This window comes from Neofelis nebulosa, chromosome 15 (assembly GCF_028018385.1).
Source record: "Neofelis nebulosa isolate mNeoNeb1 chromosome 15, mNeoNeb1.pri, whole genome shotgun sequence".
NCBI lineage: Eukaryota > Metazoa > Chordata > Mammalia > Carnivora > Felidae > Neofelis > Neofelis nebulosa.
The window spans coordinates 2,594,063-2,619,809 of record NC_080796.1 but is presented as its reverse complement, the minus strand read 5'-3'; the positions used below and the strand labels follow the sequence as shown (position 1 = coordinate 2,619,809).

Here is a 25,747-nt window from a genome sequence, read left to right as displayed (position 1 = left end):
ATGAGGGTCACCCGTCACCTAGGCCAGTTCGCCAGCGGGCACAGCGCCCAGAGGCCGGGATCGAGTGTCAGACATGGGTGTGAGTCCTGGGCCTACTCTCCAGCCAATGACACTTGGGTGACTCACTTCACATTTTTTTAATTTAAAAAGAATTTTTCTAACATTTATTTCTGAGAGAGAGAGAAAGACAGAGTGTGAGTGGGGGAAGGGGCAAAGAGAGAGGGAGACACAGGATGTGAAACAGGCTCCAGGATCTGAGTGGTCGGCACAGAGCCCGACGCGGGGCTCGAACCTACAAACTGTGAGATCGTGACCTGAGCCCAAGTTGGACACTTTATCGACTGAGCCCCCCAGGCGCCCCAGGTTTTTAGCAGGGTTGAGCCTATCACTCTGGCCCCACAGGGACGAACCTGGCCCACAGGCTCTCGGGTCTGGAGTCGAAGCCCGGCGGTCTGACTCACGCGAGGGGCCCACCATGTTCTAGACCGCGTGCTGGACCACTCCGCAAGGTCTCACTGCACACCCGCCGGAACCTTTCGGTGAAGCGTGATCCCCTATTTACAGGATGAGACCTGCACACCGGACTCGCTAACATCTCCCGGTTGCCCAGCTGAAAGTGGGAGGACTAGTGCACTTGTCGCGATGGGCACCCGGCGACGGATGGACGTGCCAAATCCCTACGTCGTACACTTGAAACGAATACGACTGTAGGTCAACTAGATGGAATTAAAGTAAAAATAAACTACCAGCAAATTGGCAGTGGCGGGGGGGGGGGATTGGCAAAAACCAAGACTTGAACCCAGCGACGCTGATGCCAATGCCACAGGCGGCCAGCCCCTGGGGACACGCGCGAGGGACACTGGCCTGCATGGGGAAACCGCAGTTCAGTCCGGCTGTGTGGACGGCACACCCAGCCTCGGCCCCACCAGCGACCAGCGGCTCCATGAGAGCTGCCCCTGGGCCTCGGCATCTTGTGTAAGGTGAGAGAAAAATCATTCCCCCCACAGAGAGCGCTTGTCTGGACCCAGCGTTCAGCAGGTAAGAGGCCCGACAGAGCTGGCAGCTTCCACCTTTGTGTCTGGGCTCCTGCCCTCCCTTCCTGCACCCCAGCCACTAGGCTCTTCTCTGCCATGAGCTCTGGTCCATTCTAGAACAATCTCCTGACCTGCTCCCAGGGGCCGGGACGGAGCAGAGTATCTTTCCAGCTCTCAGGGTCTAGCCCACAATTTCTTGTCTTTAGACAGTGCTCCCCACAGAAGGGTGGGGGCACCCAGTAAGGTCCTGGAGTTCCCTAGAAGAAATTAATATTAAGCATAAAAAAACAAGAGAAGAGGGGCGCCTGGCTGGCCCGGCTGCTAGGACGTGCACAACTACTGACTTTGGGGTCGAGAGTTCAAGCCCCACGTGGAGGGTAGAGCTCGTGTAAAAAAAAAAAAAAAAAAGCAGGGAAATACAAAATAAAACTTTATTCAAGCAACTAAACAGCAAACCAGAGAACACTTTGTTCCATGGGACACCTAGGGCAGGCGAGTTAAATATCTGCGCACTTTTCTAATTGGAACAATTTTAAGTTGCTCGTACCTTTCCCGTCTGTAACTCAAAGCGAACAGCCCCGCTCACGTTTGTACCTCTGTGTCCTCAACCCGGCAGCAGGCCAACCCTGCCTCAGGCTCCGGCTGGAGGACGTGACCGAAGGAGCCGTCGGCTGCAGGTCTGCAGACCTTCTTGCCGAGTGGGACTCGGGACCGCCCCCACCCACCGCCGGCATCAACCCCCGGAGCAGCGTCCCACAGACGGGATGGGAAACCAGCGTGGCCCGGCCTGAAAACGTCTGAGGAGGATTCGTCACAAGGCCCTGCACACTAGGGAGCCGAACCCGGTCCTGCACAGCCCCTCGGGGATCGGAGGCCTGGTGGCCTCACTCCTTCTTGCCTCCAGGGGCCGGGTTTCTCGTCAGGAGCTTCCCGGAGTTGGAATGGGTCAGCGTGGACACCGTGGGGGACTCCAGCTTCACTCTGTCCAGGAGGGTCTTCTTGAGTGCGGCCGGGGAGATCTTCTCCTGGTCGGCCATGGACTGCAACTCCCTATGGACAGAACCCCGCGGGGGTTACGGGAGCCCGAGCTTCACGAGGCCACCCGGTGCGCACGACCCCGGGCCCCCAAGAACCCGAGCCCGCCCCAAACCACAAGCCCCCAGATCAAACACGCCCGGAAGCTTCTCAGAAGTGCTCTTTAGCTACGTGTGAGTCACCACCAGGTGTGCAGCTCCCCACGGTGCCTGCGGTCACAGGAGGAGTCGGCATGGAAAAGCCCCGGGTTTGGAGTCAACGCTTCCCCGGCCCTGCCTCCACCACGTACTGGCCGCCTGAGCTTGGGGACGTCGTCTCTGAGCCCCACCTTCCTCACCCTGATAGATCACAGCCACCCCACCACCACGGCCACGGTGGGCATTAGCGAAGTAAGGCCTGCAAACTCTCAGCTGAATCAAGTCTAATGAACCGTGGCTCTGACCGGAGCACAGACTCTGACGCCGCTAATGGACCAGGGACGGCAGGATCTGCCCGACGGGGCTGGCCCACGGGCCACGGGGAGATTAACCCACCGTGTTCGGATATAGGAGGCCTCCACGGCGTTGATGAGCAGGGAGCGGAAGCCCCCGCTCTCTAGGAAGTGCAGGGCGTGGATGGTGGCACCCCGGGCGAGCACACGTTGTCCTTGAGCTGGCCAGGGTGCTGCTCTGACGCCAGCAGCATCTTGGCAGCGCCCTGGGGCGGGAGGGAAGGAGGGGGGGCGGGAGCGGCCGGTGGGCCTTCGGAACTTCCACCCTTCCCCACACCAGCCCCGCCCTTCCCCAGCCTTACCCCGGCTTCCCCACCGTGCCCCACCCCCAGTTCAGGGACCCACGGAACCCCCATCCCACACCCCGGTCCAGAACGTGCAGCGTGTAGATACCAACCAGCAGGGCCTGGGCCCCCAGTCGGACGGCCAGGCGCCGGGGCAGGCCCATCTTCACCCCGCCATCAGCCAGCACGTCCAGGGCCATGAATGCCTGCGGGGACACTCGCTGAGCCCCAGGGCAGCAGGCACTCGGGGCATTCCCTAGGGCCCACTCTCCGGGTGACCGGAACTGGCGACCAGAACTGGCCGCAGAGGCTGACCTCCTCCGCTAGCTGGCCACGCCCCCAGCCCCAGTCTGCCTACAGCCCGCCTGCCACCCTCCGTCCCCAGAGGGCCTCACGTAGGCAGGCCCGCTGCCGCTGAGCCCGGTGACAGCGTCGATCAGGTCCTCCTCCACCTCGGTGCAGAAGCCCACGCTGCTCATGAGCTGTTCCAGAAGCTGCCCGTCCTCCACCAGGGCGTGGGTGCCCGTGGCGTACACCGTGGCGCCCTCCCGCACCACCACGGGCGTGTTGGTCATGCAGCGAATCACCTTGGGGGCCGGCTGGAACGCCATCAGCTTCTGGGACGCGGAAGATGCCCAAGTGAGTCTCTGCGGCGCAGCTTCCACCGGCACCCCGCCCCCTCCCACAGGAGCACCCCGGGGAAGAGAGGGGGCACCTTCTCCACAGAGCTGATGGTGACACCGGCAGCACAGGAGACCACGATGTGCCTGGCCTGCACGTCCGCCCCGATCTCGTCCAGGATGAAGGGGATGATGTGCGGCTTCACGGCCAGGAACAGGACGTCACTGTGCCTCACCGTCTCCTTGTTGCTCCGGGTCAGGTTCACGCCCATCTTCTGCAGGAGGAGATGGTCCAGGCTCAGGGCGCGGGGCGGCCTCGCTGGGCCCAGGTCCTCTCCGGGAGCAAGCGAGCCCCTGCCAAACCCACTCTGCCCCTGCAGCCTGGAATTCCTGTCCCTTGGGGAGTCTGCCCCTCCCCCCAGGGGCCCGAAGTCCCCGGTTCCACTACTAGGCGGGCGAGCTAAATACCAGATACGGACCAGCTTCTCCGAGGCAGCCAGGAAACAGCTGTCTCCCATCCAGGGGTTCGCATGGAAAGAGGCGCAGGCAAAGGGAAAGGTGAACCGGGAGCGCCAGTGGGAGACAGAGGAGTTGGGTCCAGCCTTGGACCATGAATGGACACCTGTTCGCCAGGCCGCGCGGTCTCCGCGTGGTCCAGGGGCGACCCGGAGGTCACCCCTCCGCTTTGGACTCCGAACTGAAAACCGGGGCCCTCCAGTTCTGGGAGCTGCCCAGATTTAGGGTGAAGAACTAACTCAGCCAGCTTTCCCAGCGATCACTCGTGCCTCAGAATAACTCCGAAAAGGGGCTACCGTGGGCTCCGCTTTGCAAAAGAGGAAACTGAGGCTCAGCGTGGTTGAGCACCTTAGCGTCGCACTGCCAGCAGGTGAATTAGGCAGTTTGTTCGCCGCGCATCAGTGTGCCGGGCGCTTAGCACACCTCGGCCTCCATCAGTGTCGGGCCCACCCCGCGCCGTCCGCCCCCTCGCCCGCCCCTCGGCCCCGGCCTCCCCGGCCCCGCCTACCCGGAGCGAGGACACGGTGGGCAGGTCCATTTCCGGGGAGCTGGCTATGATCCTGTGGGCCGACAGGATGCCTGCGGAGAACGGGACCCGTCAGCCGGCGCCCCCGGGAGTCCCGGACTGGGCTGCGGCCCGTCCGCCCCCGCGCGCTCACCTGCGGCCGTGAAGCCCCGCGCCAGCGCACAGGCCAGCTGGCCCGCGCCGATGAAGCCCACGCTCATGACCGCGGGAAGGGGCTCGGCGCCACCCGGGAGCTGCACGACGCTGGGCCGACAGAGCCCCAGAGGCCCGCGCGCGCCCCGGAAGCCAGACCCGCGGGGCTTCCGGCGGCTTCGGGACCCCTCCCCACTGCCTCCGCGGCAGACGGCGCCGCGAGGGCGGCCAATCCGCGGCCAGAAGCTCGACGGACCAGTCCGCGGCCAGAACCTCGGACGGACCAGTCCGCGGCTGGGAGCTCGGGCCGTGTGCCCGCCCCTTGCGTCCGGGATTGGGCGGTCGGAACCTCCGGAGCGGAGGCCGGAAGTCGCGTCCCCAGCTGGCGTGTTCGTCTGGGGGCTCCTCCAGGCGTCCGGGGGTTCCGGGCGCGGGTCAGGCGGAAGTGTGGCCAGAGTTGTGCCTGGGGCGGACCGGCGCCGCCGACTGTGGGCGGGAGGCGTCACCGGGTTGCAGGGATGAATGGGGCGGGGATCGGGCCGGCTAGCGGCGGCGCGCACCCGGCTGAGCGGGGCTGCCGCTGGAAGCTCCAGCTGCCCGCTCGCTCCCGGCCCGCGGGCGTGGTGGCCGAGCAGCCGGTCCTCGGCTGGAACCTGCAGGGCTCCCAGGAACTGGTCCCGAGGCGTGGTGGATAGGCTCCTTTCCGGTGCTTGGGAGGATGGACTCCTGAAGTAGGGAGGCGGCCAGCCCCCTGCCGGTCGACCGCCGTCTGTGCTTCCTAATTCGCCCTTCCCGGTTGATCACCCAGGCACCCACCTGCGGGCAGAGCGTCCCCCGTGGGAACCGAGACTTCCCCCTGGAGCGCAGGGACCGCCCTGAGCCTGGTGTCCGACCCCAAGACCGTGGTGACCTGACCTTCACTGCCCACCTGCTCGGACCCACGACCTGTGTCCCACACTTTCTTTATATGAACCTGGACATGCTTTGAGCACTTTGGAGACGGTCTTTGAGACCCTAGTCTGCAGTCTCCGGGTGGTGGTCTCACCGAAATAAATTCCTTTCCTGTTTCCCCACCATCCGTCTCTCTCTGCCTTTGATTTTGTGCGTGGCCAGCAGCCGAATCTGGTCTGTCTGGGACCCCCAGGGCCGGGTACTCTCGCCCCCTGCGCCCTGGGTACAGGTAGGGCCCCGCCAAGTACAGGGAGGTCTATGCCTCTGCCACCCCACCACTCGGTGTATACGCCCCACACACCGGCGGTTTCCACTTCCATCCGCAGTAAAGGTGTAAGTAAGGGGCCTCGGGGACCGGGTGACAAAAAATACGGAGGAAGAACGCAGCATCCCTGAAGGGTTCGCAGGAGCGGGAGAGACCGTGGCCTCCCCAGCCCCGGTCTGCCGGCGGTTCCGCAGCCCCGCCCCTGCCCCCTCCCTGCACCCCTCCCTGGGCTGGGAGCTTCCTCTACCTGCTCCCCCTGAGCAGGCCCCACCCTCTCAGTTCTTGCACCCTTAAAGGTGCAGGCCAAATGTTCACTATTTTTATATTAAAAGTTTTTATTTGTTTTTATTTTTTTTAATGTTTACTTATTTTTGAGGTTGAGAGGGACAGAGCCTGGGCAGGGGAGGGGCAGAGGGAGAGGGAGACACAGAATCTGAAGCAGGCTTCAGGCTCTGAGCTGTCAGCACAGAGCCCAACTTGGGGCTTGAACCCAGAACGGTGAGATCATGACCTGAGTGATGTCGGATGCTTAACCAGACTGAGTGCCCCCAGGTGCCCCATAACTTTTTCTGATTAGAAAAGGAATACAGGCAGGGGTGCCTGGGGGGTTCAGGTCAATCAGACTCTTGATTTCCGCTCTGGTCATGATCTCACCACCTCTTGAGATGGAGCTCCTCGCTGGGCCTGAAACCTCAAGATTTCTCTTTCTCCTTCTGCCCCTCCCCTGCTCCGGCGCGCGCGCTCTCTCTCTCTCTCTCTCTCTCTCTCTCAAAAAAGAAAGGAATACATGCATATTGAGGAAAATACGGGAAATACAAAAACAGTAAAAGTTAAAAAGGGTCAAAATCACCTACAATCACACTTCCTAGGGATAGTTTTTTGGAAACATTGTTGGTGTATTTCCTTAACGTTTTATTTTACAGGCGTATAGACTTTTCCATCTTTGGAAATAAATGATAAACGTAACAGTCTTGAAATTTCTATACTAGATACGTAGTAAGCATTTCCCAATGCCACTGAAAAGTTATTTGAAACAAGATCTTAGTGACTACTTGGCATTCCATTATGTGGACGCGCCACACAGATGTAACCGCTGTCCCAAAGGTCAGAGTGAGGTCCATTCATTGCACAGATGCCTACCAAGCCAGGTTCTGGGGAACAGCCATTGGCAAAGCCAAGTCCCTGTCCTCACAAACTTACATCGGTTTTTAAAATTATTCACACTACTGTGAGGAAACCTTTGCCTAACTCTTTGGTTATTTCCTTAGTTACATGTGGTTAGTGGCTTTTGTTTTTTAATATTTAAAAAAATTTTTTTTATTTTAACGTTTATTTATTTTTGAGACAGAGAGAGACAGAGCATGAGCAGGGGAGGGGCAGAGAGAGAGGGAGATACAGAATCTGAAACAGGCTCCAGGCTCTGAGCTGCCAGCACAGAGCCTGACGCGGGGCTCGAACTCACAAGCTGCAAGATCATGACCTGAGCCAAAGCCGGACGCTCAACCGACTGAGCCACCCAGGCACCCCATGTTTTTTAATATTTATTTTTGAGAGAGAGACAGACAGACAGAGTATGGGCAGGGGAGGGGCAGAGAGAGGGAGACACAGAATCCCAAGCAGGCTCCAGGCTCCAGCCTCCGAGCTGTCAGCACAGAACCTGACGTGGGGCTCGAACCCACGAACCGTAAGATCATGACCTGAGCCCAAGTCGGACGCTTAACCGACTGAGCCACCCAGGCGCCGTAACATGGTAGTGGCTTTAAAGGCTCCCCGTGACGGCCACCCTCCCCTCCTCCCTCCCTCACCCCTACCTCCTCCTCCATTCAGGGGGTTTCAGCTGCTGAGGCCCCTCCCCCCTCCTCCCTCCCCACAGCGCCCGCCCCCCTTCCCTGACAAAGTGCCCCCACTTGTCCAGGTGCTTATCCCAGGGGCCCTCCTTCCTGGCCTCATGAGCAGGCTCCCATGTTCTAGGAATGGACGTGACCCACACATGACCCAGGGAGGATTCTGAACTGCTTCCCGCTAACCCTGTGGCAGAGCCCTTGCCCCCAACCCTTCCTGACTGAGGAGGTTCTCCAGGAAAGCACACTGTGCGTGCAGTTCTTCCAGCAATCCAGCAATTCGTGTTGGCTGTAGAAAGAAAAATGTAGTGTGATCAAAGGGAAAAACGATCATTGCTTTTAATCCCACCACCTAAAGAGATCCCACGTGACTCTTCGGAGTATAGCTCGACGCCTCTTTGGCTGACAAATCGGGCACGTATTACATCTGCGTCTGATTTCTTTTTTTTTTTTAGTGTTTATTTATGTTGAGAGAGAGTGGGGGTGTGAGCGGGAGAGGGGCACAGAGAGAGAGAGAGAGTCCCAGGCAGGCTCCATGCTGTCTGCGCAGACCCCGATGCAGGGCTTGACATGGGATCGTGACCCGAGCCAAAGTTAGGAATCGGATGCCACCCAGGCTCCCCACTTCAAGTCTTTGGGACTTCCTCTTCTGCCTCTATTGGTTCCCACCCTGCTGGCAGCTCCCGGCTGTGATCTGAGTCCGGCCCCCCAACACGGAGGACAGGGAGGGACAGAGGAAAGAGGCCGCTCCAGGTGGGCAGGGGGCAGGGGGCAGGTGCTGTGAACACAGGGAACTGACCTATGAGGCCTGTCTTGGGGCTGCAGGACGCTGGACCCCCGCACCTGCCCGCCACGTCCTAACAGGTCACAGAGCGGCCGCAACGGGGTTCGGTCACCCATACCCTCCAGATGGTCCCGGCGCCACATCTCTGTCTCAAGGCCGTCCTTGGGGCAGCTTCCCGGAGAGGGGTCCCGGGGCCACATTGCAAGGACAGGAGAGGAGGTGAGGCGCCTCCATTGCCCGGGTCCAGCTCACAGGTCAACTGGCAGTCACGTCCTCTCATTGACCTTCCCAAGTAGCCTCATCTCTGTGCCTCCAGCCAGAGAAAGTTCTCTGCTTTGAAGGACTCATGTGATAAGATCAGATATACTTGGGTCATCCAAGATCACCTCCTCATTGTGAGGTCTGTAACCTTAATCCCATCTTCAAAATCCCATTTGACATGTAACCTAACGGGCTCCAAGGACTGGGGGGGTTGGATGTACTCGGGGAGAATATTCTGTCTCCCGCACTGTCTCCCTGCGCTGATGAACACGTCCTTACATTTTGAAACAGAGTCAATCTCCTGGATTTGTTTTTTAGCTCACATCGGATGATGCGAACAGACTCGTCCCTGCCCCTGATGGAGTGTGACTGGCTGGGGGTCCACAGGTCATTTAGAGCCACGGAGAGGTCACGGAGTAGCTGGTAGGATTCTTTAGAAGGGTATGATATCCTTCCTGTAGAGAAAACAGCTGTGCCTGGTGCCCACAGCATCCCACGCGGAAGGCTGTCTTCTGGAGGTGACCTAGCCATCTCTGGGTCAGAGCCACGGCCTCCCTCCCCACCTCCAACGGTATGCCTGCCACGTCCTCAGACCCTGGCTGTCCAGAGACTAACGCCACCTTCCCCTCCACCGTCCAGTTGTTCTTCGTTAGCTCTGCGGGTAAACTGAGTCCCAGATCTTCAACAGCCATGCAGAAGGGACTCCAGCTGACTGGGAAAGGTGAATGCAGGGGGACTGCCCGATGTGGCAGCTTCCAAATGACCCGGTGACTAATGCCCGGGTCGTCAGCCCGGCACGCTTCCTGGGGCTTGCAGCGGGAAGGAGCTTTATAACGCATTCTCCACAGATCTGCATCGCCTCGGTCTTGATTTCTTCACCTGAAAAATGGGACTAATAATACCTACCTCAAGGAATCCGTTGCAGGAATTAAGTGCTGTCACGTATACAAGGTGGCCTGGTTTATGGGGAGCGCTCAGGACGTGTTAGCTTGCCTGCCCCACCACTGTCACCCCGTGCCGTGTCCCCATAAGAGTTAAATTCTTTCTTTTTTTTATGTTTATTTATTTTTGAGAGAGAGAGCACAAGTGGGGAGGGGCAGAGACCGAGGGGAACGGAGGATCCCAAGCAGGCTCTGCTCTGACAGCAGCGAGCCCGACGCGGGGCTCGAACCCACGAACCACGAGATCGTGCTCTGAGCTGAAGTCGGACGCTTAACCGACTGAGCCCCCCAGACGTGCTTTCTAAAGCGGAGGCACATGTGAGCGATCTAGTTTACTAGTTTTGGAATGAGACTCCGGGGAGGACACACAAACAAAATGTAGTCCAAACTTGGCGATTTCTGTCTTCGGCACCCCAGAGGTTGGGGGTCTGTCACCCCCTCTCTTCATGTCATCACGTGACCTGGTTCCCTGTTACCGCCCCCGTTCGTCTTGTGTAAAGAGTGCTAGAAACAACGAACCGCAGAGACCCAGTGAAACATCACTTTATTTTCTTTGGGTGGACACTCCATTGTTTTTGCTACATTTGTTTTAAAAAAGGAAACACGCGTGGGTTCTGGTGGTAAAATCTCTAAAACGGGGGTGGGGAAAGAAGCTAACTTTGCACAGGCAAAGCCGGGTCTGGGGAGGTGCGGGTGAGGGCAGGGCTCCCTGCCCCAGAGGGTAATGACTCTTACAGCTCATTCCCACCTCCTCCTTTTTCAGAGGAACCCGGTGGCCCAAAGGCTGCCCCATCTGCCTGAGGTCACAGGTGTGGCCCTGCTGGCTCCAGAAACCAGGTGTCCTGGGTCCCTGCCCACTGCCCCCAGCCGGACGCCCCTCGTCCTCCCTCCCAGCCATCTCCCAGGGAGCGGGGGACCCAAGGGCGTTTACAAAAGTCCAGAATGGGTCAACGTGTTGGGGAAACGGTTGTAGGGGAAACGGGAAGTTTTTGGTTGTGTTTTAATCCCTCCTGCCATAGAGTAAATCAGTCTGTTTCTCCCATTCTCATCATTGGGGTGTGTTGTCCCCAAGCTTCGTTGCGAATTTGCCAGAGAAGGTCCCGGCTGACCATCTGTCCGTGCTTGGCTACATCCTCTACAGAGCAGTCTGGGATTCCTTCTGGAATTTGGCAATCCCGCTGCATTAGTTACTCCTGTAAGTGCTTGGGGTGACGGAGGGACAGGAGGACAGGGGGAGGGGCACGTAGGCAGGAAAGTTACCGCAGGGGCCAGGGCTATGGTGCTAAATTGGAAGATCTGCACCAAGGCCCCGGGCGGTGCACGGGTCCATCGGAGACCTCGGTGGCCACGGCCAGCCCTAAGGCCCCAGCCTCCTGGGCACGGGCGCCCCGTCCCACGCGCAGCTGCACTTCTCCACCCTCATGTTGGGCAGGCTGACCACCTGGGGCCTGGGCCTGCCGCCCTCCTTGACGCCCACGATCAGGGGCAGCGAGGTCGTCTCCGAGGCGACGCACTGTCTTGGCCCCGGGAACGGCCGCCTGAAGGTCGGGGGCTCCGGGGGCTGCTGGCACGCGCCCACACACTCGTAGGCCAGGAAGCCCGGGGGCTCCAGGACCCAGTTCTCGGCCCACCGCATGCCCCGCAGGTCAACGTAGGTCTCCTGGCGGCAGCAGCGGGCGCCCTCCGTCGCCTCAGGGTCGCAGTCGCCCTGAGCTCTGCGGGGACGGGAGGGGCGCAGGTCAGCTGAGGTCACGGGCCTGGGAGGGCACCCGGGAGGGAGATTTACCGCCAGCTCTCGTCACGTTGCACAGGCTGGGGTTTGCGCCGCGGACGGGGAACCACCAATAACCAGACCCTGCGCAGTACGTGGCCTTAGTCCCGGGACGGGGGGGGGGGGGGGGGGGGGGGAACCCCGCGTCCGTTGATTCCCACGGCGCCCCTGGGAGACCGCACGCCAACCCGCCCGTTCGTGGGGGCCCCCGAGGGCCCAGGCGCCTACCCGTAGGCCCCGAGGCCCAGGGTGTGCAGCTCCAGCTGGGGCTCGCCCTGCCCCGTGCCCTCCTGGCCCTGGGACGCGAAGCGGAGCAGCGTGTGGGCGCCCGAGGCCCGCGGGCCCAGGTGCGCCCTCTGCACGGACACCTGCAGCAGCAGCGGCTGCCCAGACCGGCCCAGCTGGCGCCAGAAGTTCACGGCCTCGGTCACGTCGAAGGCCTTCCAACCACTCCCCTGGAGGGACACCAGCCTGCGACACCCGTGGAGACGGGGGCCTGAGCTGGGGCTGGGGACACCCCCTGGGGGGAGCCTGCCCCCCCCCACACACTGGGCCCACCTGCCCCCTCCCCCTCCCCTCCCCCTCTTCTCTCCCCCCCTCCCCCACACTAGGCCACATGCCACCCTCCCCTTCTCCCCCTCCAGCCCCCTCCACCTCCCCCTTCCCCCCCACGGGGCCCACCCACCCCGTCCCCACTCCAACAGTCCCCCTCCCCCCCCCACTCCCCGCCAACCCCCACCCACCCTGCCTTGCTGGGCCCACCTGCGCCCCCTTCCCCTCCCCTCCCCACTGGCAGCCCGGCCACGGCCTCCCCACCTGGAGTCCACCAGGTAGGTGCGGTTCGAGCTGTCCTCGTGGATGCGCAGCCACTCGACGGTGACGCGGGCGCGGGCGCCGTGCGGGGACAGCCGCTCGAGCCTGCGCAGCGCCGCTTTGGGGACCGGCTCCTGGAAGAGGCGCAGCACGGCCTGCACCAGCTCGCTGTTGGGCGGCAGGCGCCCCTCCATGCCGAACACCAGCACGTGCGTGGAGGCCTCGGCCGCCAGCAACCTGCCCGCCACCTCTGGGGACGGGAGCAGGGTCAGCAGGCAGGTCAGGCCCGCTGGGAGGGCGCGGGGCCCAGAGCCAGTGAGCAGAATCCCCCAGGAAGGCAGGGAGAGGTGGGGGCGGGGCCTCACCTGCACAGCCGCCTTTTTTTTTTTTTTAAAGTTTATTTATTTATTTTCATAGAGAGACAGAGAGAGCGAGTCCAAGAGGGAGAGGGGCAGAGAGCGAGGGAGAGAGGGACTCCCAAGCAGGCTCCGTGCTGACAGCGCAGAGCCTGACGTGGGACTCGATCCCACGAACCCCGAGATCACGACCTGAGCCAAAACCGAGAGTCAGACGCTTCACCGACTGAGCCCCCCAGGCGCCCCGACACGCAGCCTTCTTTAGGGGAAGGCGCTCAGCTAAAGTGGGAGGGCCAGCGGAGAGAGGGAGGCAGAGAGCCACCGTGGATATCTGTGGTCACCAGCTGAGAGTGGCCTTTCCAGGAGGGAGGGCAAGAGCCCCGACTTCCTCTCCACTCCCTGCCTGAGGGGCTCCTGCCCAGTGAAATGTCCCCAACCGGAGGAAGAGGCACCTGGGGCCTGTTGCCAGCTCCTGTTCCCCAGAGGCACCAGGCCCCATGTCCCCAACGCCTGAGGCTCCGGGCTGACGGTGGGGCCACCTGACCACGGGCCACGTGGCCGCCAGCGGTCAGCTCTGCAGAGCGTTCAGGACCAGCCTCCTCGTCCCCAGGCCTCCAGGCGCCTGACCGGCCAAGGCCATCCTCCCTGTCACTAGCCCCAAGTCCCCTTTCTCTGTCTCCCCTCCTCCCACGGGGCTTCTGCACCCACGAGGGTGTCGTTCCTGCCTCGCCTCTGCCAGTGGGGCCCCTGGTGCAGACGGAGCCCAGGGCCCCAGATGCAGCCACGCTCACAGTCCCGTGGAGCTCCCCACCCCCACGACGGCCACCCCGGGACAGGCCCGCTGGCCTCAGCCTCCCCGCTCCCAACGAGCACCGGGCTGCGGTGGGAGGGGGACCTCACCTCGGACCCTCTGGCTGAACCTCTTCCCGCGGGAGTGGGCGCCGTGACTGCGCCGCAACAGGGCCACGTACTGGGCCCTCACGTGGGCCGGGGTGACCAGCCCCTCCACGTCGCGCTGGTCCAGGACGGGCGCCTCGCGGAGGCCCAGCTGCCGCAGCAGGCTGGCCCGCACCTGCTCGCCGGTCAGGGCGGCCCCGGGGCCCGTCAGGGGCAGCGCCCAGAGCGCCCAGCACAGCCACAGGGGCCTCATGGTGCCGCCCGGGGATGGGGGGGCGGGGGTCAGAGCGCACGCGTCCCCCGAGGAGGCTCGGCGAGGGTCCCAGCCCGGTGTGCGGAGGACCGGGCCCGGGCCAGCTTTATAGGCAGCCCTGAGCTGGGCCCGGGCGGAGGGGGGAGGTCACACCCCTCGGACCTCCTGGGAGCTCAGCAGCCAGACGGTCCTTGGGCCTCGAGGAGGGGGCCGTCTGGAAAGGGCACAGAGGCCCGTCTGGATGCCGCACCAGCCCGGGGCCTCTGGCTATTGCTGTCTGGGCAGCTCAGTGATAACTTTAGTGTCTGTTGAACTTCCCTGGCCCTGCCCCAGTCCTAGTCTGCGAAAAAGGGGGCCTATTCTGGGAGAACGAGAGTCCTATTAGGAGACCGTTTAAGTCTCTCCTGGAGGCTAGTGTGGGTCTCCGTTTGGTCATCAGGCAGGAAGGACTCTGGGTTCCTGCAGCGAGCTTCCCCAGAAGCCCCTGGACCCATGTTGCCCCTTTCTCTGTCCCTGCCAGCCCCCCACCCCCCCACCCCGGCTCCCCTCCACAGGCCCTGGGAAGACTGTGTCCCGTCCATGACAGAGGAGGCCCCTGCAGTCAGGACCATCAGGACCGGCTCTCCAGGGGTCCCAGGAAGAGCAGTTTTGCAAGTGTTTGCTGTCACATGACAGACTCGAAGCTCTTTAGGCAGGAACTTCATTCTGGGGGCCCTCCATGCCCTAAAACAGAGGCCACAGCTGCCCAGAGTCTCGTCCTGCCCACAGCCTCAGGTATGGCGCCCACGGGGGTGGGAGCCCCCAGTGCCACAAAGCGCACAGTTGAGACTGGCTGGGTTCAAATATGGGGCGGGTCTAATAGCCAGCAAGTTCCTTACGCCTCGGTGCCTCAGTTTCCTCATCTGAAGGATGGGTAACAATCCGGTCTACTTCACAGGGCTGGTCCGGAGATCAAACGGATTAACACGCAGAGGATGTTCAGCCCGGCCGCTGGCAAGTAGTGGGTGCACGATAAGGGTTTGCCACCCTGATCACCTGTCCACCCAGTGCACCTCCAGGGCACGGCTTTCCTAAAAATGCCAGTAACGAGAACAATCGTTTCTCGAGTGCCCCCTGTGTGCCAGGAAGCCTTCTAAGCTCTGAACACGATTCACAGCAGCCGGAGGCGGCAGGCGTACCCTCCCGACACGCAGCCAGAGCTCTGCCCAGGGAAGGAAGGTGTCCCGGCTCACTCAGCCATTGGAGGCCAGGAGGCCAGTGCCCAAATCTGTCCCCAGAAGCCCCTGTGTGGCGCAGGGGATTTGGGGAGGTGCAGGAAACATGTGGGCCTCATAGCCCAGTGTTCTGACACGGCCTGTGCCTGAGCGCCAAGGGGCCCCGCAGCCAGGAAGCCCCCCGCCTCCTCTGAGGTTCGCTGCGTCACTGACAGGTCTCCCACGCCACCCCCCTGCCTCTGTGCTCCCACACATCCCAGGCAGAGGAAGAGAGAAACTTCTCATGCTCAAGGGCGGAATTGCCACCATGGGCGTATGCATATGAAATATGTAATAACCTGTAATAATGGTGGGAGGGGGCGGTGCTTAGAACTGGAGGAATAATAACACTGATCGTGAACCTCATGGTAACAGTGCCTGCGGCTTACACACGTTCTGAGTGCTTTGCACATATTAACTCTTTTGTTTACACTCCGGTGTAATCCACATGTAACATTGTTAGTTTCACGTATACAAAGTAATGACTTGATTTGTTTACTGGGCCACCTGCTCCCCACAGTAAGTCTGGTTCACATGGGTCACCACACGTAGTTACAGAATTGTTCTCCTTATGCCGAGAGCTTTAAGATAGTACCGAAAAAAAATTTTAATGGTTATTATTCACTTTTGAGAGAGAGAGAGCGTGAACGGAGGGGACAGAGAGAGAGGGAGACCCAGAATCCGAAGCAGGCTCCGGGCTCCGAGCTGTCAGCACAGAGCCCGACAGAGGGCTTGAACTCATGAACTGCGAGATTGTGACCTGAGCTGAAGTCGGACCCTTAAGAGACTGAGCCACCCAGATGCCCTATTGTCCCCGTTTTGGAAAGAAACTGAGCCACGACACTGCTCCCTGGCTTGCCCGAGGTCGTCCGAAGGGAAGGAAACGGGTTTTGGCACATATGTCCCCGGTACGTGGAAGGGTAAGACAGAAACCCGGCAGCAGCCGGACCAGAGGAGAATCGGGGCCTCAGCTCCTTCTCCACCGCCCCCGCCCGTCCCCACCCGCCTCGCATCTGCAGAATTAGTGTAATTCACAGGCAGGAGCCCATGTCAGAGCTCACGTCTCCCATAGTCTGAACGCCCCTGCATGGCGAGGCGCCACCCCTCCCTCCCCGCCCCCCCCCCCCCCAGCGGCCCCACAGGCCTCCCGCTCGCTCTGGGCCAAGTGCATTCTCCCGCAGAAGGGAAGCTGTCACTTTTCTTGGTGAGTGATTAGCAGGGACTTACTTGATGCAAACATTTGGGCCAAAAGGTGCAGAAGTGTCACATTCCCAGGCAAGCGGGACCGTGTCCCTTAGTCCTGGCAGCTATTCTGAGCTGGTGTCCCATAAATATGCAACGGTCCATCACCCTTGCCGCGGGGTGAGCGGAAGCCCGGTGGCTTATCACTGGCCAGTAGGTGCCAAGGAAGTAACACCTGGGCTGCCTCTTGCATGCCAGGGAACCCCTCCCCGGGCCCCCAACATCCCGGCCCCAGGAGCTCCCTGGGGCTGGAGCCTCGCGGTGAGGCCGATGGGCCCCTGTGCTGGTTCCAGCAAGGACGAGGTGTCACAGGCTGCTGTGAGCGGACAGGATGCTCCCCCCCGCCGACACCTCTGGGAGCCCCCTGTGCCCCAAGTCCCTTTTGCACCAGGGGTAACTGACCGGTTACCCTGAAACTTCACTTTCCCAAGAAGAAAGTCAAGCAGAAAGACCTGCAGACCTTCCTCTGCTGGAATCTCTGCCTCCCCCAGGCCTGTCACCGTGCTACTGGCCTGGCCTCCCAGCACGGAGAAGACTCTAGAGCCGAGTCCTGAGTGCGAACTGGACTGCGAGTCAACACCCAGCACCTCTGACTGAGGAATGGGCTTCTGGGCCCGGGTGCTCAGGGGGCCGTGGGCACCTGGGCAGGTGGCTCTCCAGGATTGTGGGGACCTCCCTCAGGGGAGAGCCTGGGGGCCCTCAGCTCCCACCCCAGAGGGACTGCCCCACAAGGTGCCCCTAATTCTCCCCCCGCACCCCGTACTCTGTAGCCTCAGGGATCTGAGAGCTGAAATGCACCGTCCAGGCCATTCTGCCCGCCCCCCGGTTTTACTTTATTTATTTTTTATGTTTACTTGTTTATTATTTTGAAAGAGAGAGAGGGAGAGGCAGAGAGAGGGGGAGAGAGAGAATCCCAAGCAGGCTCCGCACTGTCAGCACAGAGCCCAATGCGGGGTTCGATCTCATGAACCGGAGATCCTAGCCTGAGCCCAGATCAAGCTTACCCGACGCAGCCCCTCCAGGCGCCCCTCTCCCCCACCCCCACCTCCCGTTTTCAAAGCCAAGAAAACCGAGGCTCAGAGAGGCGACCACTTGGCCAAACTCGCACAGTCACGGATGGCTGACAGTTGAAGCCAGGCCATCCAGTTCCCAGGCTGAGAGCTCCTGCCTCACGCTGAGGCCGGCAGGGCACACCCGGCGGCCCCAGTGAGCTGGGGACTCGGTCAGTCCGGGTCGGGCTTGGACTGGACGGGGGCCACAGAAAAGCAGACAGACAGGCAGCCCCCCTGACTCCTGAGGTTTCCTGGGCACAGGCTTTTGGTCCCGAATGTGGATTCCAGGCCGACTGAAGTTCTGCTGGGGAAATAAAGTAATTGGGCAATTAGCCAGTGGCCAAAAAGAAAAAACACGAATGTGGATTGGGACGCTTTTTCCGAGGGACTCATCAGCCAGCAGGAGGGAGGGTGGTGGCCTTTGTCATGCGGAGCCGGGAAGCAGGCCCACCCTGCAAACACTGTGACCTGTGGACAGTCTGGTCTGGCAGCCTGTGGGGTCAGAGTGGGCTCGAAAAGGGGGAGAACTACGAAATCACCTCTTCTGACCTCGTGGGAGGAAGACTTACAAAGCTGTCGAAATCAGCCCTCGCTCCCCCGGGGCTTTGTAAGGCAGAAGGCCAAGCCACTTACCACCCTGTACTGTAGGTTTCCAGTTCTGTAAAGACCTTTTTTTTCAGGTTTGTGTGTTTGTTTATGAAAGAGTGAGAGTGAGAGAGAGAGAGCGCGAGCTTGAGCGGGGGAGGGGCAGAGAGAGAGGGAGGCACAGAATCGGAAGCAGGCTCCAGGCTTCGAGCTATGAGCACAGAGCCCGACGCAGGGGCTCGAACCCACGAACCATGAGATCATGACCTGAGCCGACGTCAGATGCTTAACCAACTGAGGATCCCGGTGCCCCTTTCTCGTGACTTTCCTTTCTCTGCCTTACTTCCTTGTAAGAATACGGTATATTGGGGCGCCTGGGTGGCGCAGTCGGTTAAGCGTCCGACTTCGGCTCATGAGTTCGAGCCCCGCGTCGGGCTCTGGGCTGATGGCTCGGAGCCTGGAGCCTGTTTCCGATTCTGTGTCTCCCTCTCTCTCTGCCCCTCCCCCATTCATGCTCTGTCTCTCTCTGTCCCAAAAATAAATAAAAAACGTTGAAAAAAAAAAAAAGAATACGGTATATAACACACAGAACATGCAACCTACACGTTCACCAGCTATGCTGTCCGTAAGCTCTGGTCCACGGCAGGCTGTTTATTGGTGGTTAAACTGGGGGGAAGTTGAAAGTTCCACGCAGATTTTGACTGCACAGGGGTTGGCGCCCCGACCCCCCCCACATCGTTCAAGGGTAGGCAGTACTCCGCACCCCTATGCATGCACACTCGGGCTCAGCACACGACCCAAGTCCCCTCCCTCCTCCTCGGGTGGCCGGTGCACAGCCCAGCCTTCCGGCTGGCTCCGACCTCTGCGTCGGGGACTCCTTGGTTCCTGCGGTGGCTCTCCCTGACCCGGTGCTGCCCGGCCCAGTCTTTCTGCACGGCTTGGCCGTGGTAGAGCCACAGCGCGGGCCACCCTGAGCTTTGCAGGAGGGCTCCCCGCCCCGCACCTGCCCCGTTCTGGCACCTTCCCTCCCAGGTCAGGTTTATTCCGTGGGCGAGCCCCGGGGTGCGGTGATTTCTGCCCGGAATCACCCAGGAAGCTGCAAAATCATGGACGGCTGGACCCCAGGCCTCCTGAGTGTGCCTCGCTGGGCTACAGGGTCCAGGAATCCGACAGACGCAGGGGGGAGGCTGGCTGGGACTGTGAGAGCAGGCCTGTGAGGGAGACGACATCTGTTCTGCCATTAAGGGCATGGTAACCTGGCCCGTTCCAGACAATTCCTTGGCTTCCTGATTGCCTGAGAGAAGAAAGAAAGGGCTCAGGAAAAAAAAAAAAAGGAAAAGAATTTTTGTCGTGAGGTCTTTTCTGGGCTTTACCTGAGCGTTCGAGAGTAAGAAGAGAGGGACAGAAAGGGGTTTCTCTCTCTAAACGCTCCAAACAAAATCACGATCTATGCAAACGGAGGTTCCTATTCAACACTCTGGAGTTCACACCTTGTGGGTCAACATTTCCCTCTAAATCTCTGTTAATTCTCGGGGCGCGGGGGGTGGGGGCGGTGCTCAGTCGGTTAAGTGACTGACTTCAGCTCAGGTCATGATCTTGCGGTTCGTGAGTTCGAGCCCCGCGTCGGGCTCTGGGCTGACAGCTCGGAGCCTGGAGCCTGCTTCGGATTCTGTGTCTCCCTCTCTCTGTCCCCCCTGCCCCTGCCCCTGTCTCAAAAACGAATACACATTTAGAACATAAATAAATAAGTATTCTCCACCACCACCCTCTCCTGCGAAAAAACTCTTTTCTGTCTTTCTGGCTATCTTCACTTTCCAGAGCCCTGGCCCAGGAGCAGGAGGCCAGTGCTAAGTCTGAACCATGGCGCCTCTGCCTGGGGGACCCCCAGCCTGTCACTTCTGTGACACAGACCCAGGTTCCTCCTCCCGAGCACCCCTGGAGGCTCTCCCGAGGCCCAGCCCAGCTCCCCGCACCCCCCCACCCCTGCCACCAGCAGCACCCTGGCCTCTCACAGAACAGCCCGGGGAAGGTCAGCTACTGGCTGGCCCTCCGTTTCTTCTTTGCCTTGGAGACAGTCTCCACTGGCAGGTGTAACATAAAGTTCACTTCCTTCATGAAAACCCCTCGCTGGTGCTCTGACCACCGCCTCTCTCCCTGCCCGGTCCTCCCTCTGTTCCCTGGATGCCCTTGACCCCTCATGGGAACACCGGGTGACACTCCCTCTTGGCAATCTGGTGCCAGACAGAGTTATCAGCTTGGCCGGGGACGGACAGCCTCTGGTTGGAACCAGTAATCCTGCCCAGCCCGGTGCCTGGCAAACAGCTGGCACTCAGGGTTGGTGGGGTGGGGATGGGGGGCAGGGGGAGGGAGGAAGGGACGAGAGAATACATGGGTGGGCGAGTTCTTTTTTTTAATCTTTATTTGTTTATTTGGGGAGAGAGAAGGAGAGCATGAGCAGGGGAGGGGCAGAGAGAGGGAGAGAGAATCCCAGGAAGTTTCTGTGCTGTCAGCGCAGAGCCCGATGGGGGGCTCGAACCCCCAGACCGCGAGATCGTGACCTGAGCCGAAGTCGGACGCTTAACGGACTGAGCCCCCCAGGCGCCCCTAGACGGGCAGTCACATTTTCCAGGCGGCAGGTACCGAGTCGGTCATGTGGAGCCAGAGCCCGGGAGCAGCAGCAGGGAGGCTCTCTCGGCAGGGCGGCTGATAGCGGGGAGGAAGGATGTGTGGGCTCTCCGGGGGGGACGGGGCAGGTGGGCTAAGGGCACAGGGGGCCCCCGGGAGGCCGCAGCCTTTTGTCAGGAGCTGTCTGGGGAAGGAAACGAGCTTTGGCCCTTTTGTCCCCTCCGGCCTGCTTCCCCCACTCCCCACTCTTCATTAGGGAGTGTGACACCGGGGCCACCGCGCAGCCCCCGCACCTCCTGGGAACACCTGTTGCTTCCTGCGTGGCTCTTGCTGCCCCTTGAGCATTTGGCTCCAAGAGGTTCCTGGTGGGAGCTGGTGGGGTTTCTAAAGAGACGAGTTGGGGGGCGCCTGGATGGCGCAGTCGGTTAAGCGTCCGACTTCAGCCAGGTCACGATCTCGCGGTCCGTGAGTTCGAGCCCCGCGTCGGGCTCTGGGCTGATGGCTCGGAGCCTGGAGCCTGTTTCCGATTCTGTGTCTCCCTCTCTCTCTGCCCCTCCCCCGTTCATGCTCTGTCTCTCTCTGTCCCAAAAATAAATAAAAAAAAAAAAAAAAAAAAAACGTTGAAAAAAAATAAAGAGACGAGTTGGGGGGGGGGGTGTGCGTGCGTGCGCATGATGTGTGTGTGTGTGTGTGTGTGTGTGTGTGTGTGTTAACTTACACGACCCGGTGGACGCCCCGCTCAAAAACCCCAGGTGCAGCCCCTCCCCCGCTCGGCAGTCCATCCTCCCCTCAGAGTTTCAACAATCCCGTGGGTGACTTGGTCCCTCTGTCGCTTTGCAAACGTGTAAACAGCACACGCAAGCCTGGCGCCTCGGCCCCGGGGCCGCAGACGGTCTGTTGTGTCGCCAGATAAATGCAGGGGTCCTGCGTCTGCTCTGGGGTCACCCGTGCCGAGCCGGTGCTCGCAGCCCGGGGGACAGCTGCCACCTGGGAAGACACGCGGGAAGACAAGGGGTCTGCCCAAGTCTCTCCAGGGACAGGTGCCTGGTGTTGAGGCTCGTGGCCGAAACACCAAACACGTACGTACCATCTCACGGAGGCCGGGCCACGGGGCCAGGAACGGCTTTGCTAGATGGTTCTGGCCCAGGGTCCCTGGGGGTTGCGGTCAGGACCACAGTCAGGGCCGCAGGGCGGCCTCCAGCTGGGCTCGCTCACCCCTCGTGGACCCAAGGCAGCGACCCCAGGTGGAACTCTCCAGAAGCTCCAGGACGCAGCTGGAGGGAGGAGGTCAGGGCTGGAAGTAGAAACCTGGGAATTGTCTAGATGGAAGTCGAACGGGATGTCGCAGAAGCCAAAGTCTGAGACCCATTCTGGTTTTAGTTTCAAATGTGACACTTTGGCATTCATTTTGATTTTTTGAAATTCTCAACTAAGACAGTATTTATCTTGACTCCTGAGTTTCCGGAGCCTCCTGAATGTCGCGTGCAAGCTGAGTGCGTCACTGACCCCCCCTCTGGTCCCAGCCGTCGTGGGAGAGGGGATGAGGAGGGGGCAGGAGGGGAGGAGGCTCGGTGGAGACAGGCCCTCGCCCCTCCGGCTCCCTGTGCCCCCCTCCGCTGTGGCCACATCACCAGGCTTGCTCCCGAATGTGGGAAAGGTGGGAGGAAAGCTTAGAACTTTCTAGAGGCCAGCCTCAGCCTCTGTGGGACGTCTCCGGGCAGACCCCCCAGTGGCCTTTGCCCTCACGTCAGTTTCTTCCCCGGGGGTTGGCTGAAGCCCGTCTAAGGGCAGAGCCCCTTGTGAGGAGAAGAGGTAAGTCCAGGCAGGGACCCCAAATGGTGTCCCATGTCCCCTTTCTTCAGCAGGACCAAGAGCAGGGGCAGGCTGGGGCCCCGTGGCTGCCTGCCCTTACCCCCATGGCGTGGCGCCCACGGTGTGTGTCTGTCCGGGGCTCCAGGCCCTCACGTGTCTCTACCCTCAAAACAGTGGAGGCTGGGAAGGGAAACCGAGGCCAAAGTGCCCAAACTAATTCCATGTCAAGGCCACGCAGCCTGTCAGGGGCCCCACCGGGATTTGAACCCAGGGCCCCTGAGCAGCCAGACTGCCCCACGGCTCCTTAATCTCATGGGGAACAAGCCCCTGATCCCAGTGGATGGGCCACTTCTGGGTAGGGGGCTCAGTCGGTTGAGTGTCTGACTTCGGCTCAGGTCATGATTTCGAGGTTCGCGAGTTCGAGCCTTGCGTCGGGCTCTGTGCTGACAGCTTGGAGCCTGGAGCCTGCTTGGGTTCTGTGTCTCCCTCTCTCTCTGCCTCTCTCTCTCTCTCTCAAAACTAAATATTAATAAAAAGGAAAGAGAAAAGGAAAGGAAAGGAAAGGAAAAGAAATAGAGTGATGAATCAGGAAATGTGTGCCTGAGACCCAGGCCAGACCGGCTGGCCTCTTCCCCCAGCAGAGACCCCCCCCTCCCTGCTTCTGAGTGGCCCCAGTGCCTCCTGCCAGGCAGTGTCACCCTCTGGTCAGGCCCAGCTGGCCCCTGAGCCATCGTCCCCATCCTCAGAACAAGGAGAAGGCCCAGCCTTTGCAGGGTTGTTAAATCAGTACTTATGAAGCACTTAAAACGGTTGCCAGAACACGGAAAGCCCCAGGTAAGTGCTTTATAAAATAAAAAAACGAAAAGAAAGGATCCCAGAGGCTGTTTAACTGACCCCAGGGCCCTCAGACAGGACCCATCCACAGAGCAGGGATGGAACAGCACAGCCTGGGCGGCAGGAAGGGAACATCACGCAGGCAGGTGGTCAGTGAGGACCCCTTGTGAAGAGCTGGCGGTCAGCAGGTGTGTTTACAGGAGCCGCCTTTTTTTTTTCCCAAGTTTATTTATTTTGAGAGAGAAAGTGTAAGTGGGGGAGGGGCAGAGAGAGAATCCCAAGCAGGCTCCACACTGTCAGCGCAGAGCCCGACGCGGGGCTCGAACCCACAAACCTCGAGACCATGACCTGAGCCGAAGTCGGGCGCTTCACCAACGGAGCCACCCAGGCACCCCTTAATGTCATCTTTATACTCTCTGTGTTTTCCAGAATTCTTGCAAGCTTTTGTTCCAGAATCAGAAAAATGAGGGGTTTTTTGGGGTGGTTTTTTTTTTTTTTTTTTTTTTTTTTTTTTTTGGCTGTTTTGAATGCACCGATGCTGGTGTTACAACAGATAACTCGTCACAACAGACGGCGTTACAATAACCTGCCCGCTTAGAACCTTGGGTGAGTGACGTAACCAGTGACACTGGGTCTGGTTAGGCACAACGAGGGGCGAAAAGAATGCCAGATGCGGCGGCCTGGCAGAAAGCGCCCATTCCCTGACTCGTCCCTTCGCCACGCTTTGTGCCAGAGGGGATGCCGCGGGGGAAGAGTCGTGCCCACCCCAGGGACGTCAGACTCAACCAGGCTGTTTATGGATTGGCTGTTTGCTGCCCTTACACTTTGGGAAAACGTTCAAGTGCTTCTTGGCCGCACAGGCTGAGCTACACTCCTTAACCCACAAAGTCAAAGGAACTTCCTTCCAAGCCCTCAGATGTAGAGCGTTTGCGAAATGGTCTTGCAGACTAGAGAGGGGACGTCCACGTGGCCGACAAACCCCAGCCTCGCTGGTCATCGGGCCACAATCCGCTGTCAGGAAGGACAGAAAGGGTTGACATTTCTCTGTGTCTCCCAAAGCCGAGCGCATCCGTTCCTATGACCGGCGTAGGCGTGTACCCGACAGAAAAGGGTCACGCGTTCCTCAAAAGCATGTGCTAGGACGTTCATAGCTGGCCGTCGGTGATGCTCCCACACCGGAAACCATGCAAAAGTCCGTCGGTCGTAGAACGGACGCGGCAGGGCAACAAATGTGAATGGACAACTAGCCCGAGCGGTATGCGGAATCCCACACGGACATGCGCACAACAGAACTGACTTCGCGTTCGGTTTCCGGAAGCCAGGATGGCATGTGCCCTTGGGAGGCGTGGCCCAGGAGCAGGCCTCAAGGGGCTTTGCCGGTGCTGGTGACGATCAGATTCTCACTGCGCGTGCTGGTCACACAGTTCCGTTGTAAACAAGCCACCCTGTGCACTGCGGCTTAGTCACGGGTTCTCTGTAAGTGACATTCAGCGGTACATTTATTGAAAGGCCCCATTGGGGCGCCTGGGTGGCTCAGTCAGTTTGTTCATTTCCATTTGTTTTGTGGGCACCAGGGTGGCTCAGTCAGTTGAGCGTCCGACTTTGGCTCCGATCACGATCTCGGGGTCCATGGGTTCGAGCCCCGCGTTGGACTCTGTGTTGACAGCTCGGAGCCTGGAGCCTGCTTTGGATTCTGTGTCTCCCTCTCTCTCTCCACCCCTCCCCCGTTCATCCTCTCTGTCTCAAAACTAAATAAACGTTAAAAAAGAAAAGAAAAGAAAAAAGAAAAGAAAAGGCCCCTTAATGAAAGGACGAGTTGAGAGCAGGAAGCAATACTTCCCTAGAACATCACCGAGGCTTGCCCGCCCTCGAAACCAGGGCCTGGTCGTCTTTCTCTCACCACGTAAGTTTACGTGTTTCTGCAGACACGCGTGATTGGAAACTAAGTTCCTTTTTGCGTATATTGGATCGATTTCCCCCCAGTACGAACTTCTGAATGCAGATGAGTGGAACTTGGGCTCTTTCTCTGGGGAAAATTTTCAAAGAAGTTTCTTATGTTGCCCTGGGTTTCTTTCTTCCCTGTGGTTAAACGATTCGACAGGCTCTTTTCTCAAGCTCTTTATTTTTCCCCCAATGTTGTCAGAGTCTCTGTCTCCTACATCCTGTGAAAGGAAGGAGAAGAGCCTGGGGTGGGGTCCCCTCCCTCGGTGTGAGGTGGGGGGACCTGACCCTGTCCCGCTGAGTGATCCGGGGGTACGGGCGCGGGGACGGGTGGGAGCCGGGACCCCGATCGGTCTAGGTCGGCCCCTTCCCAGGCCGACCGCCGCCTCCAGTACTGCTGTTGTAGATGAGCTTGTAGGACAGTCACAAGCCACGGGTTCAGCCAGGCGCCCGTGAGCACATCCTCCCCAAGCCTGGCAGCTGTGACCCAGACGCGGCCTGGGCCTGGACGGCCCCCCTTCCAGGAGGGGAGACAGACAATAAAGAAGACGCCAGAGAAACCAGATAAGGGAGAGGAAGTAAACAGGGTCATGAAAGAGAGAGTGACAGCGGTGGCCTCCCCGAGAGGGGCGG

At 60.0% G+C, this 25,747-nt stretch overlaps 1 protein-coding gene and 1 pseudogene across 1 annotated transcript; both read right to left on the bottom strand.

Moving 5' to 3' along the window:
- Positions 1-1,451: 1,451 nt before the first annotated feature.
- Positions 1,452-4,784, bottom strand: LOC131495890 (pyrroline-5-carboxylate reductase 2-like; annotated as a pseudogene).
- A 5,532-nt stretch (positions 4,785-10,316) lies between these two features.
- Positions 10,317-14,255, bottom strand: LOC131495937 (left-right determination factor 1-like). The gene is made up of 4 exons (XM_058701110.1): positions 13,521-14,255; positions 12,268-12,514; positions 11,680-11,922; positions 10,317-11,395 (listed from the first exon to the last, which is right to left on the bottom strand). Exons 1-4 carry the CDS (start codon positions 13,768-13,770, stop codon positions 11,038-11,040), a joined length of 1,098 nt encoding a protein of 365 aa, XP_058557093.1. The 5' UTR covers positions 13,771-14,255; the 3' UTR covers positions 10,317-11,037.
- Positions 14,256-25,747: the final 11,492 nt, after the last annotated feature.

What these genes read in the sequence shown, in the direction of transcription:
- LOC131495937 (XM_058701110.1), bottom strand. Translation starts at nt 13,770, where the DNA reads ATGAGGCCCCTGTGGCTGTGCTGGGCGCTCTGGGCGCTGCCCCTGACG. An exon ending in GTTCAGCCAGAGGGTCCGAG is followed by an intron (nt 12,515 to 13,520) that starts GTGAGGTCCCCC and finishes TCCCGTCCCCAG; the next exon opens with AGGTGGCGGGCAGGTTGCTG. An exon ending in CTGGGCCTCGGGGCCTACGG is followed by an intron (nt 11,396 to 11,679) that starts GTAGGCGCCTGG and finishes CCGTCCCCGCAG; the next exon opens with AGCTCAGGGCGACTGCGACC.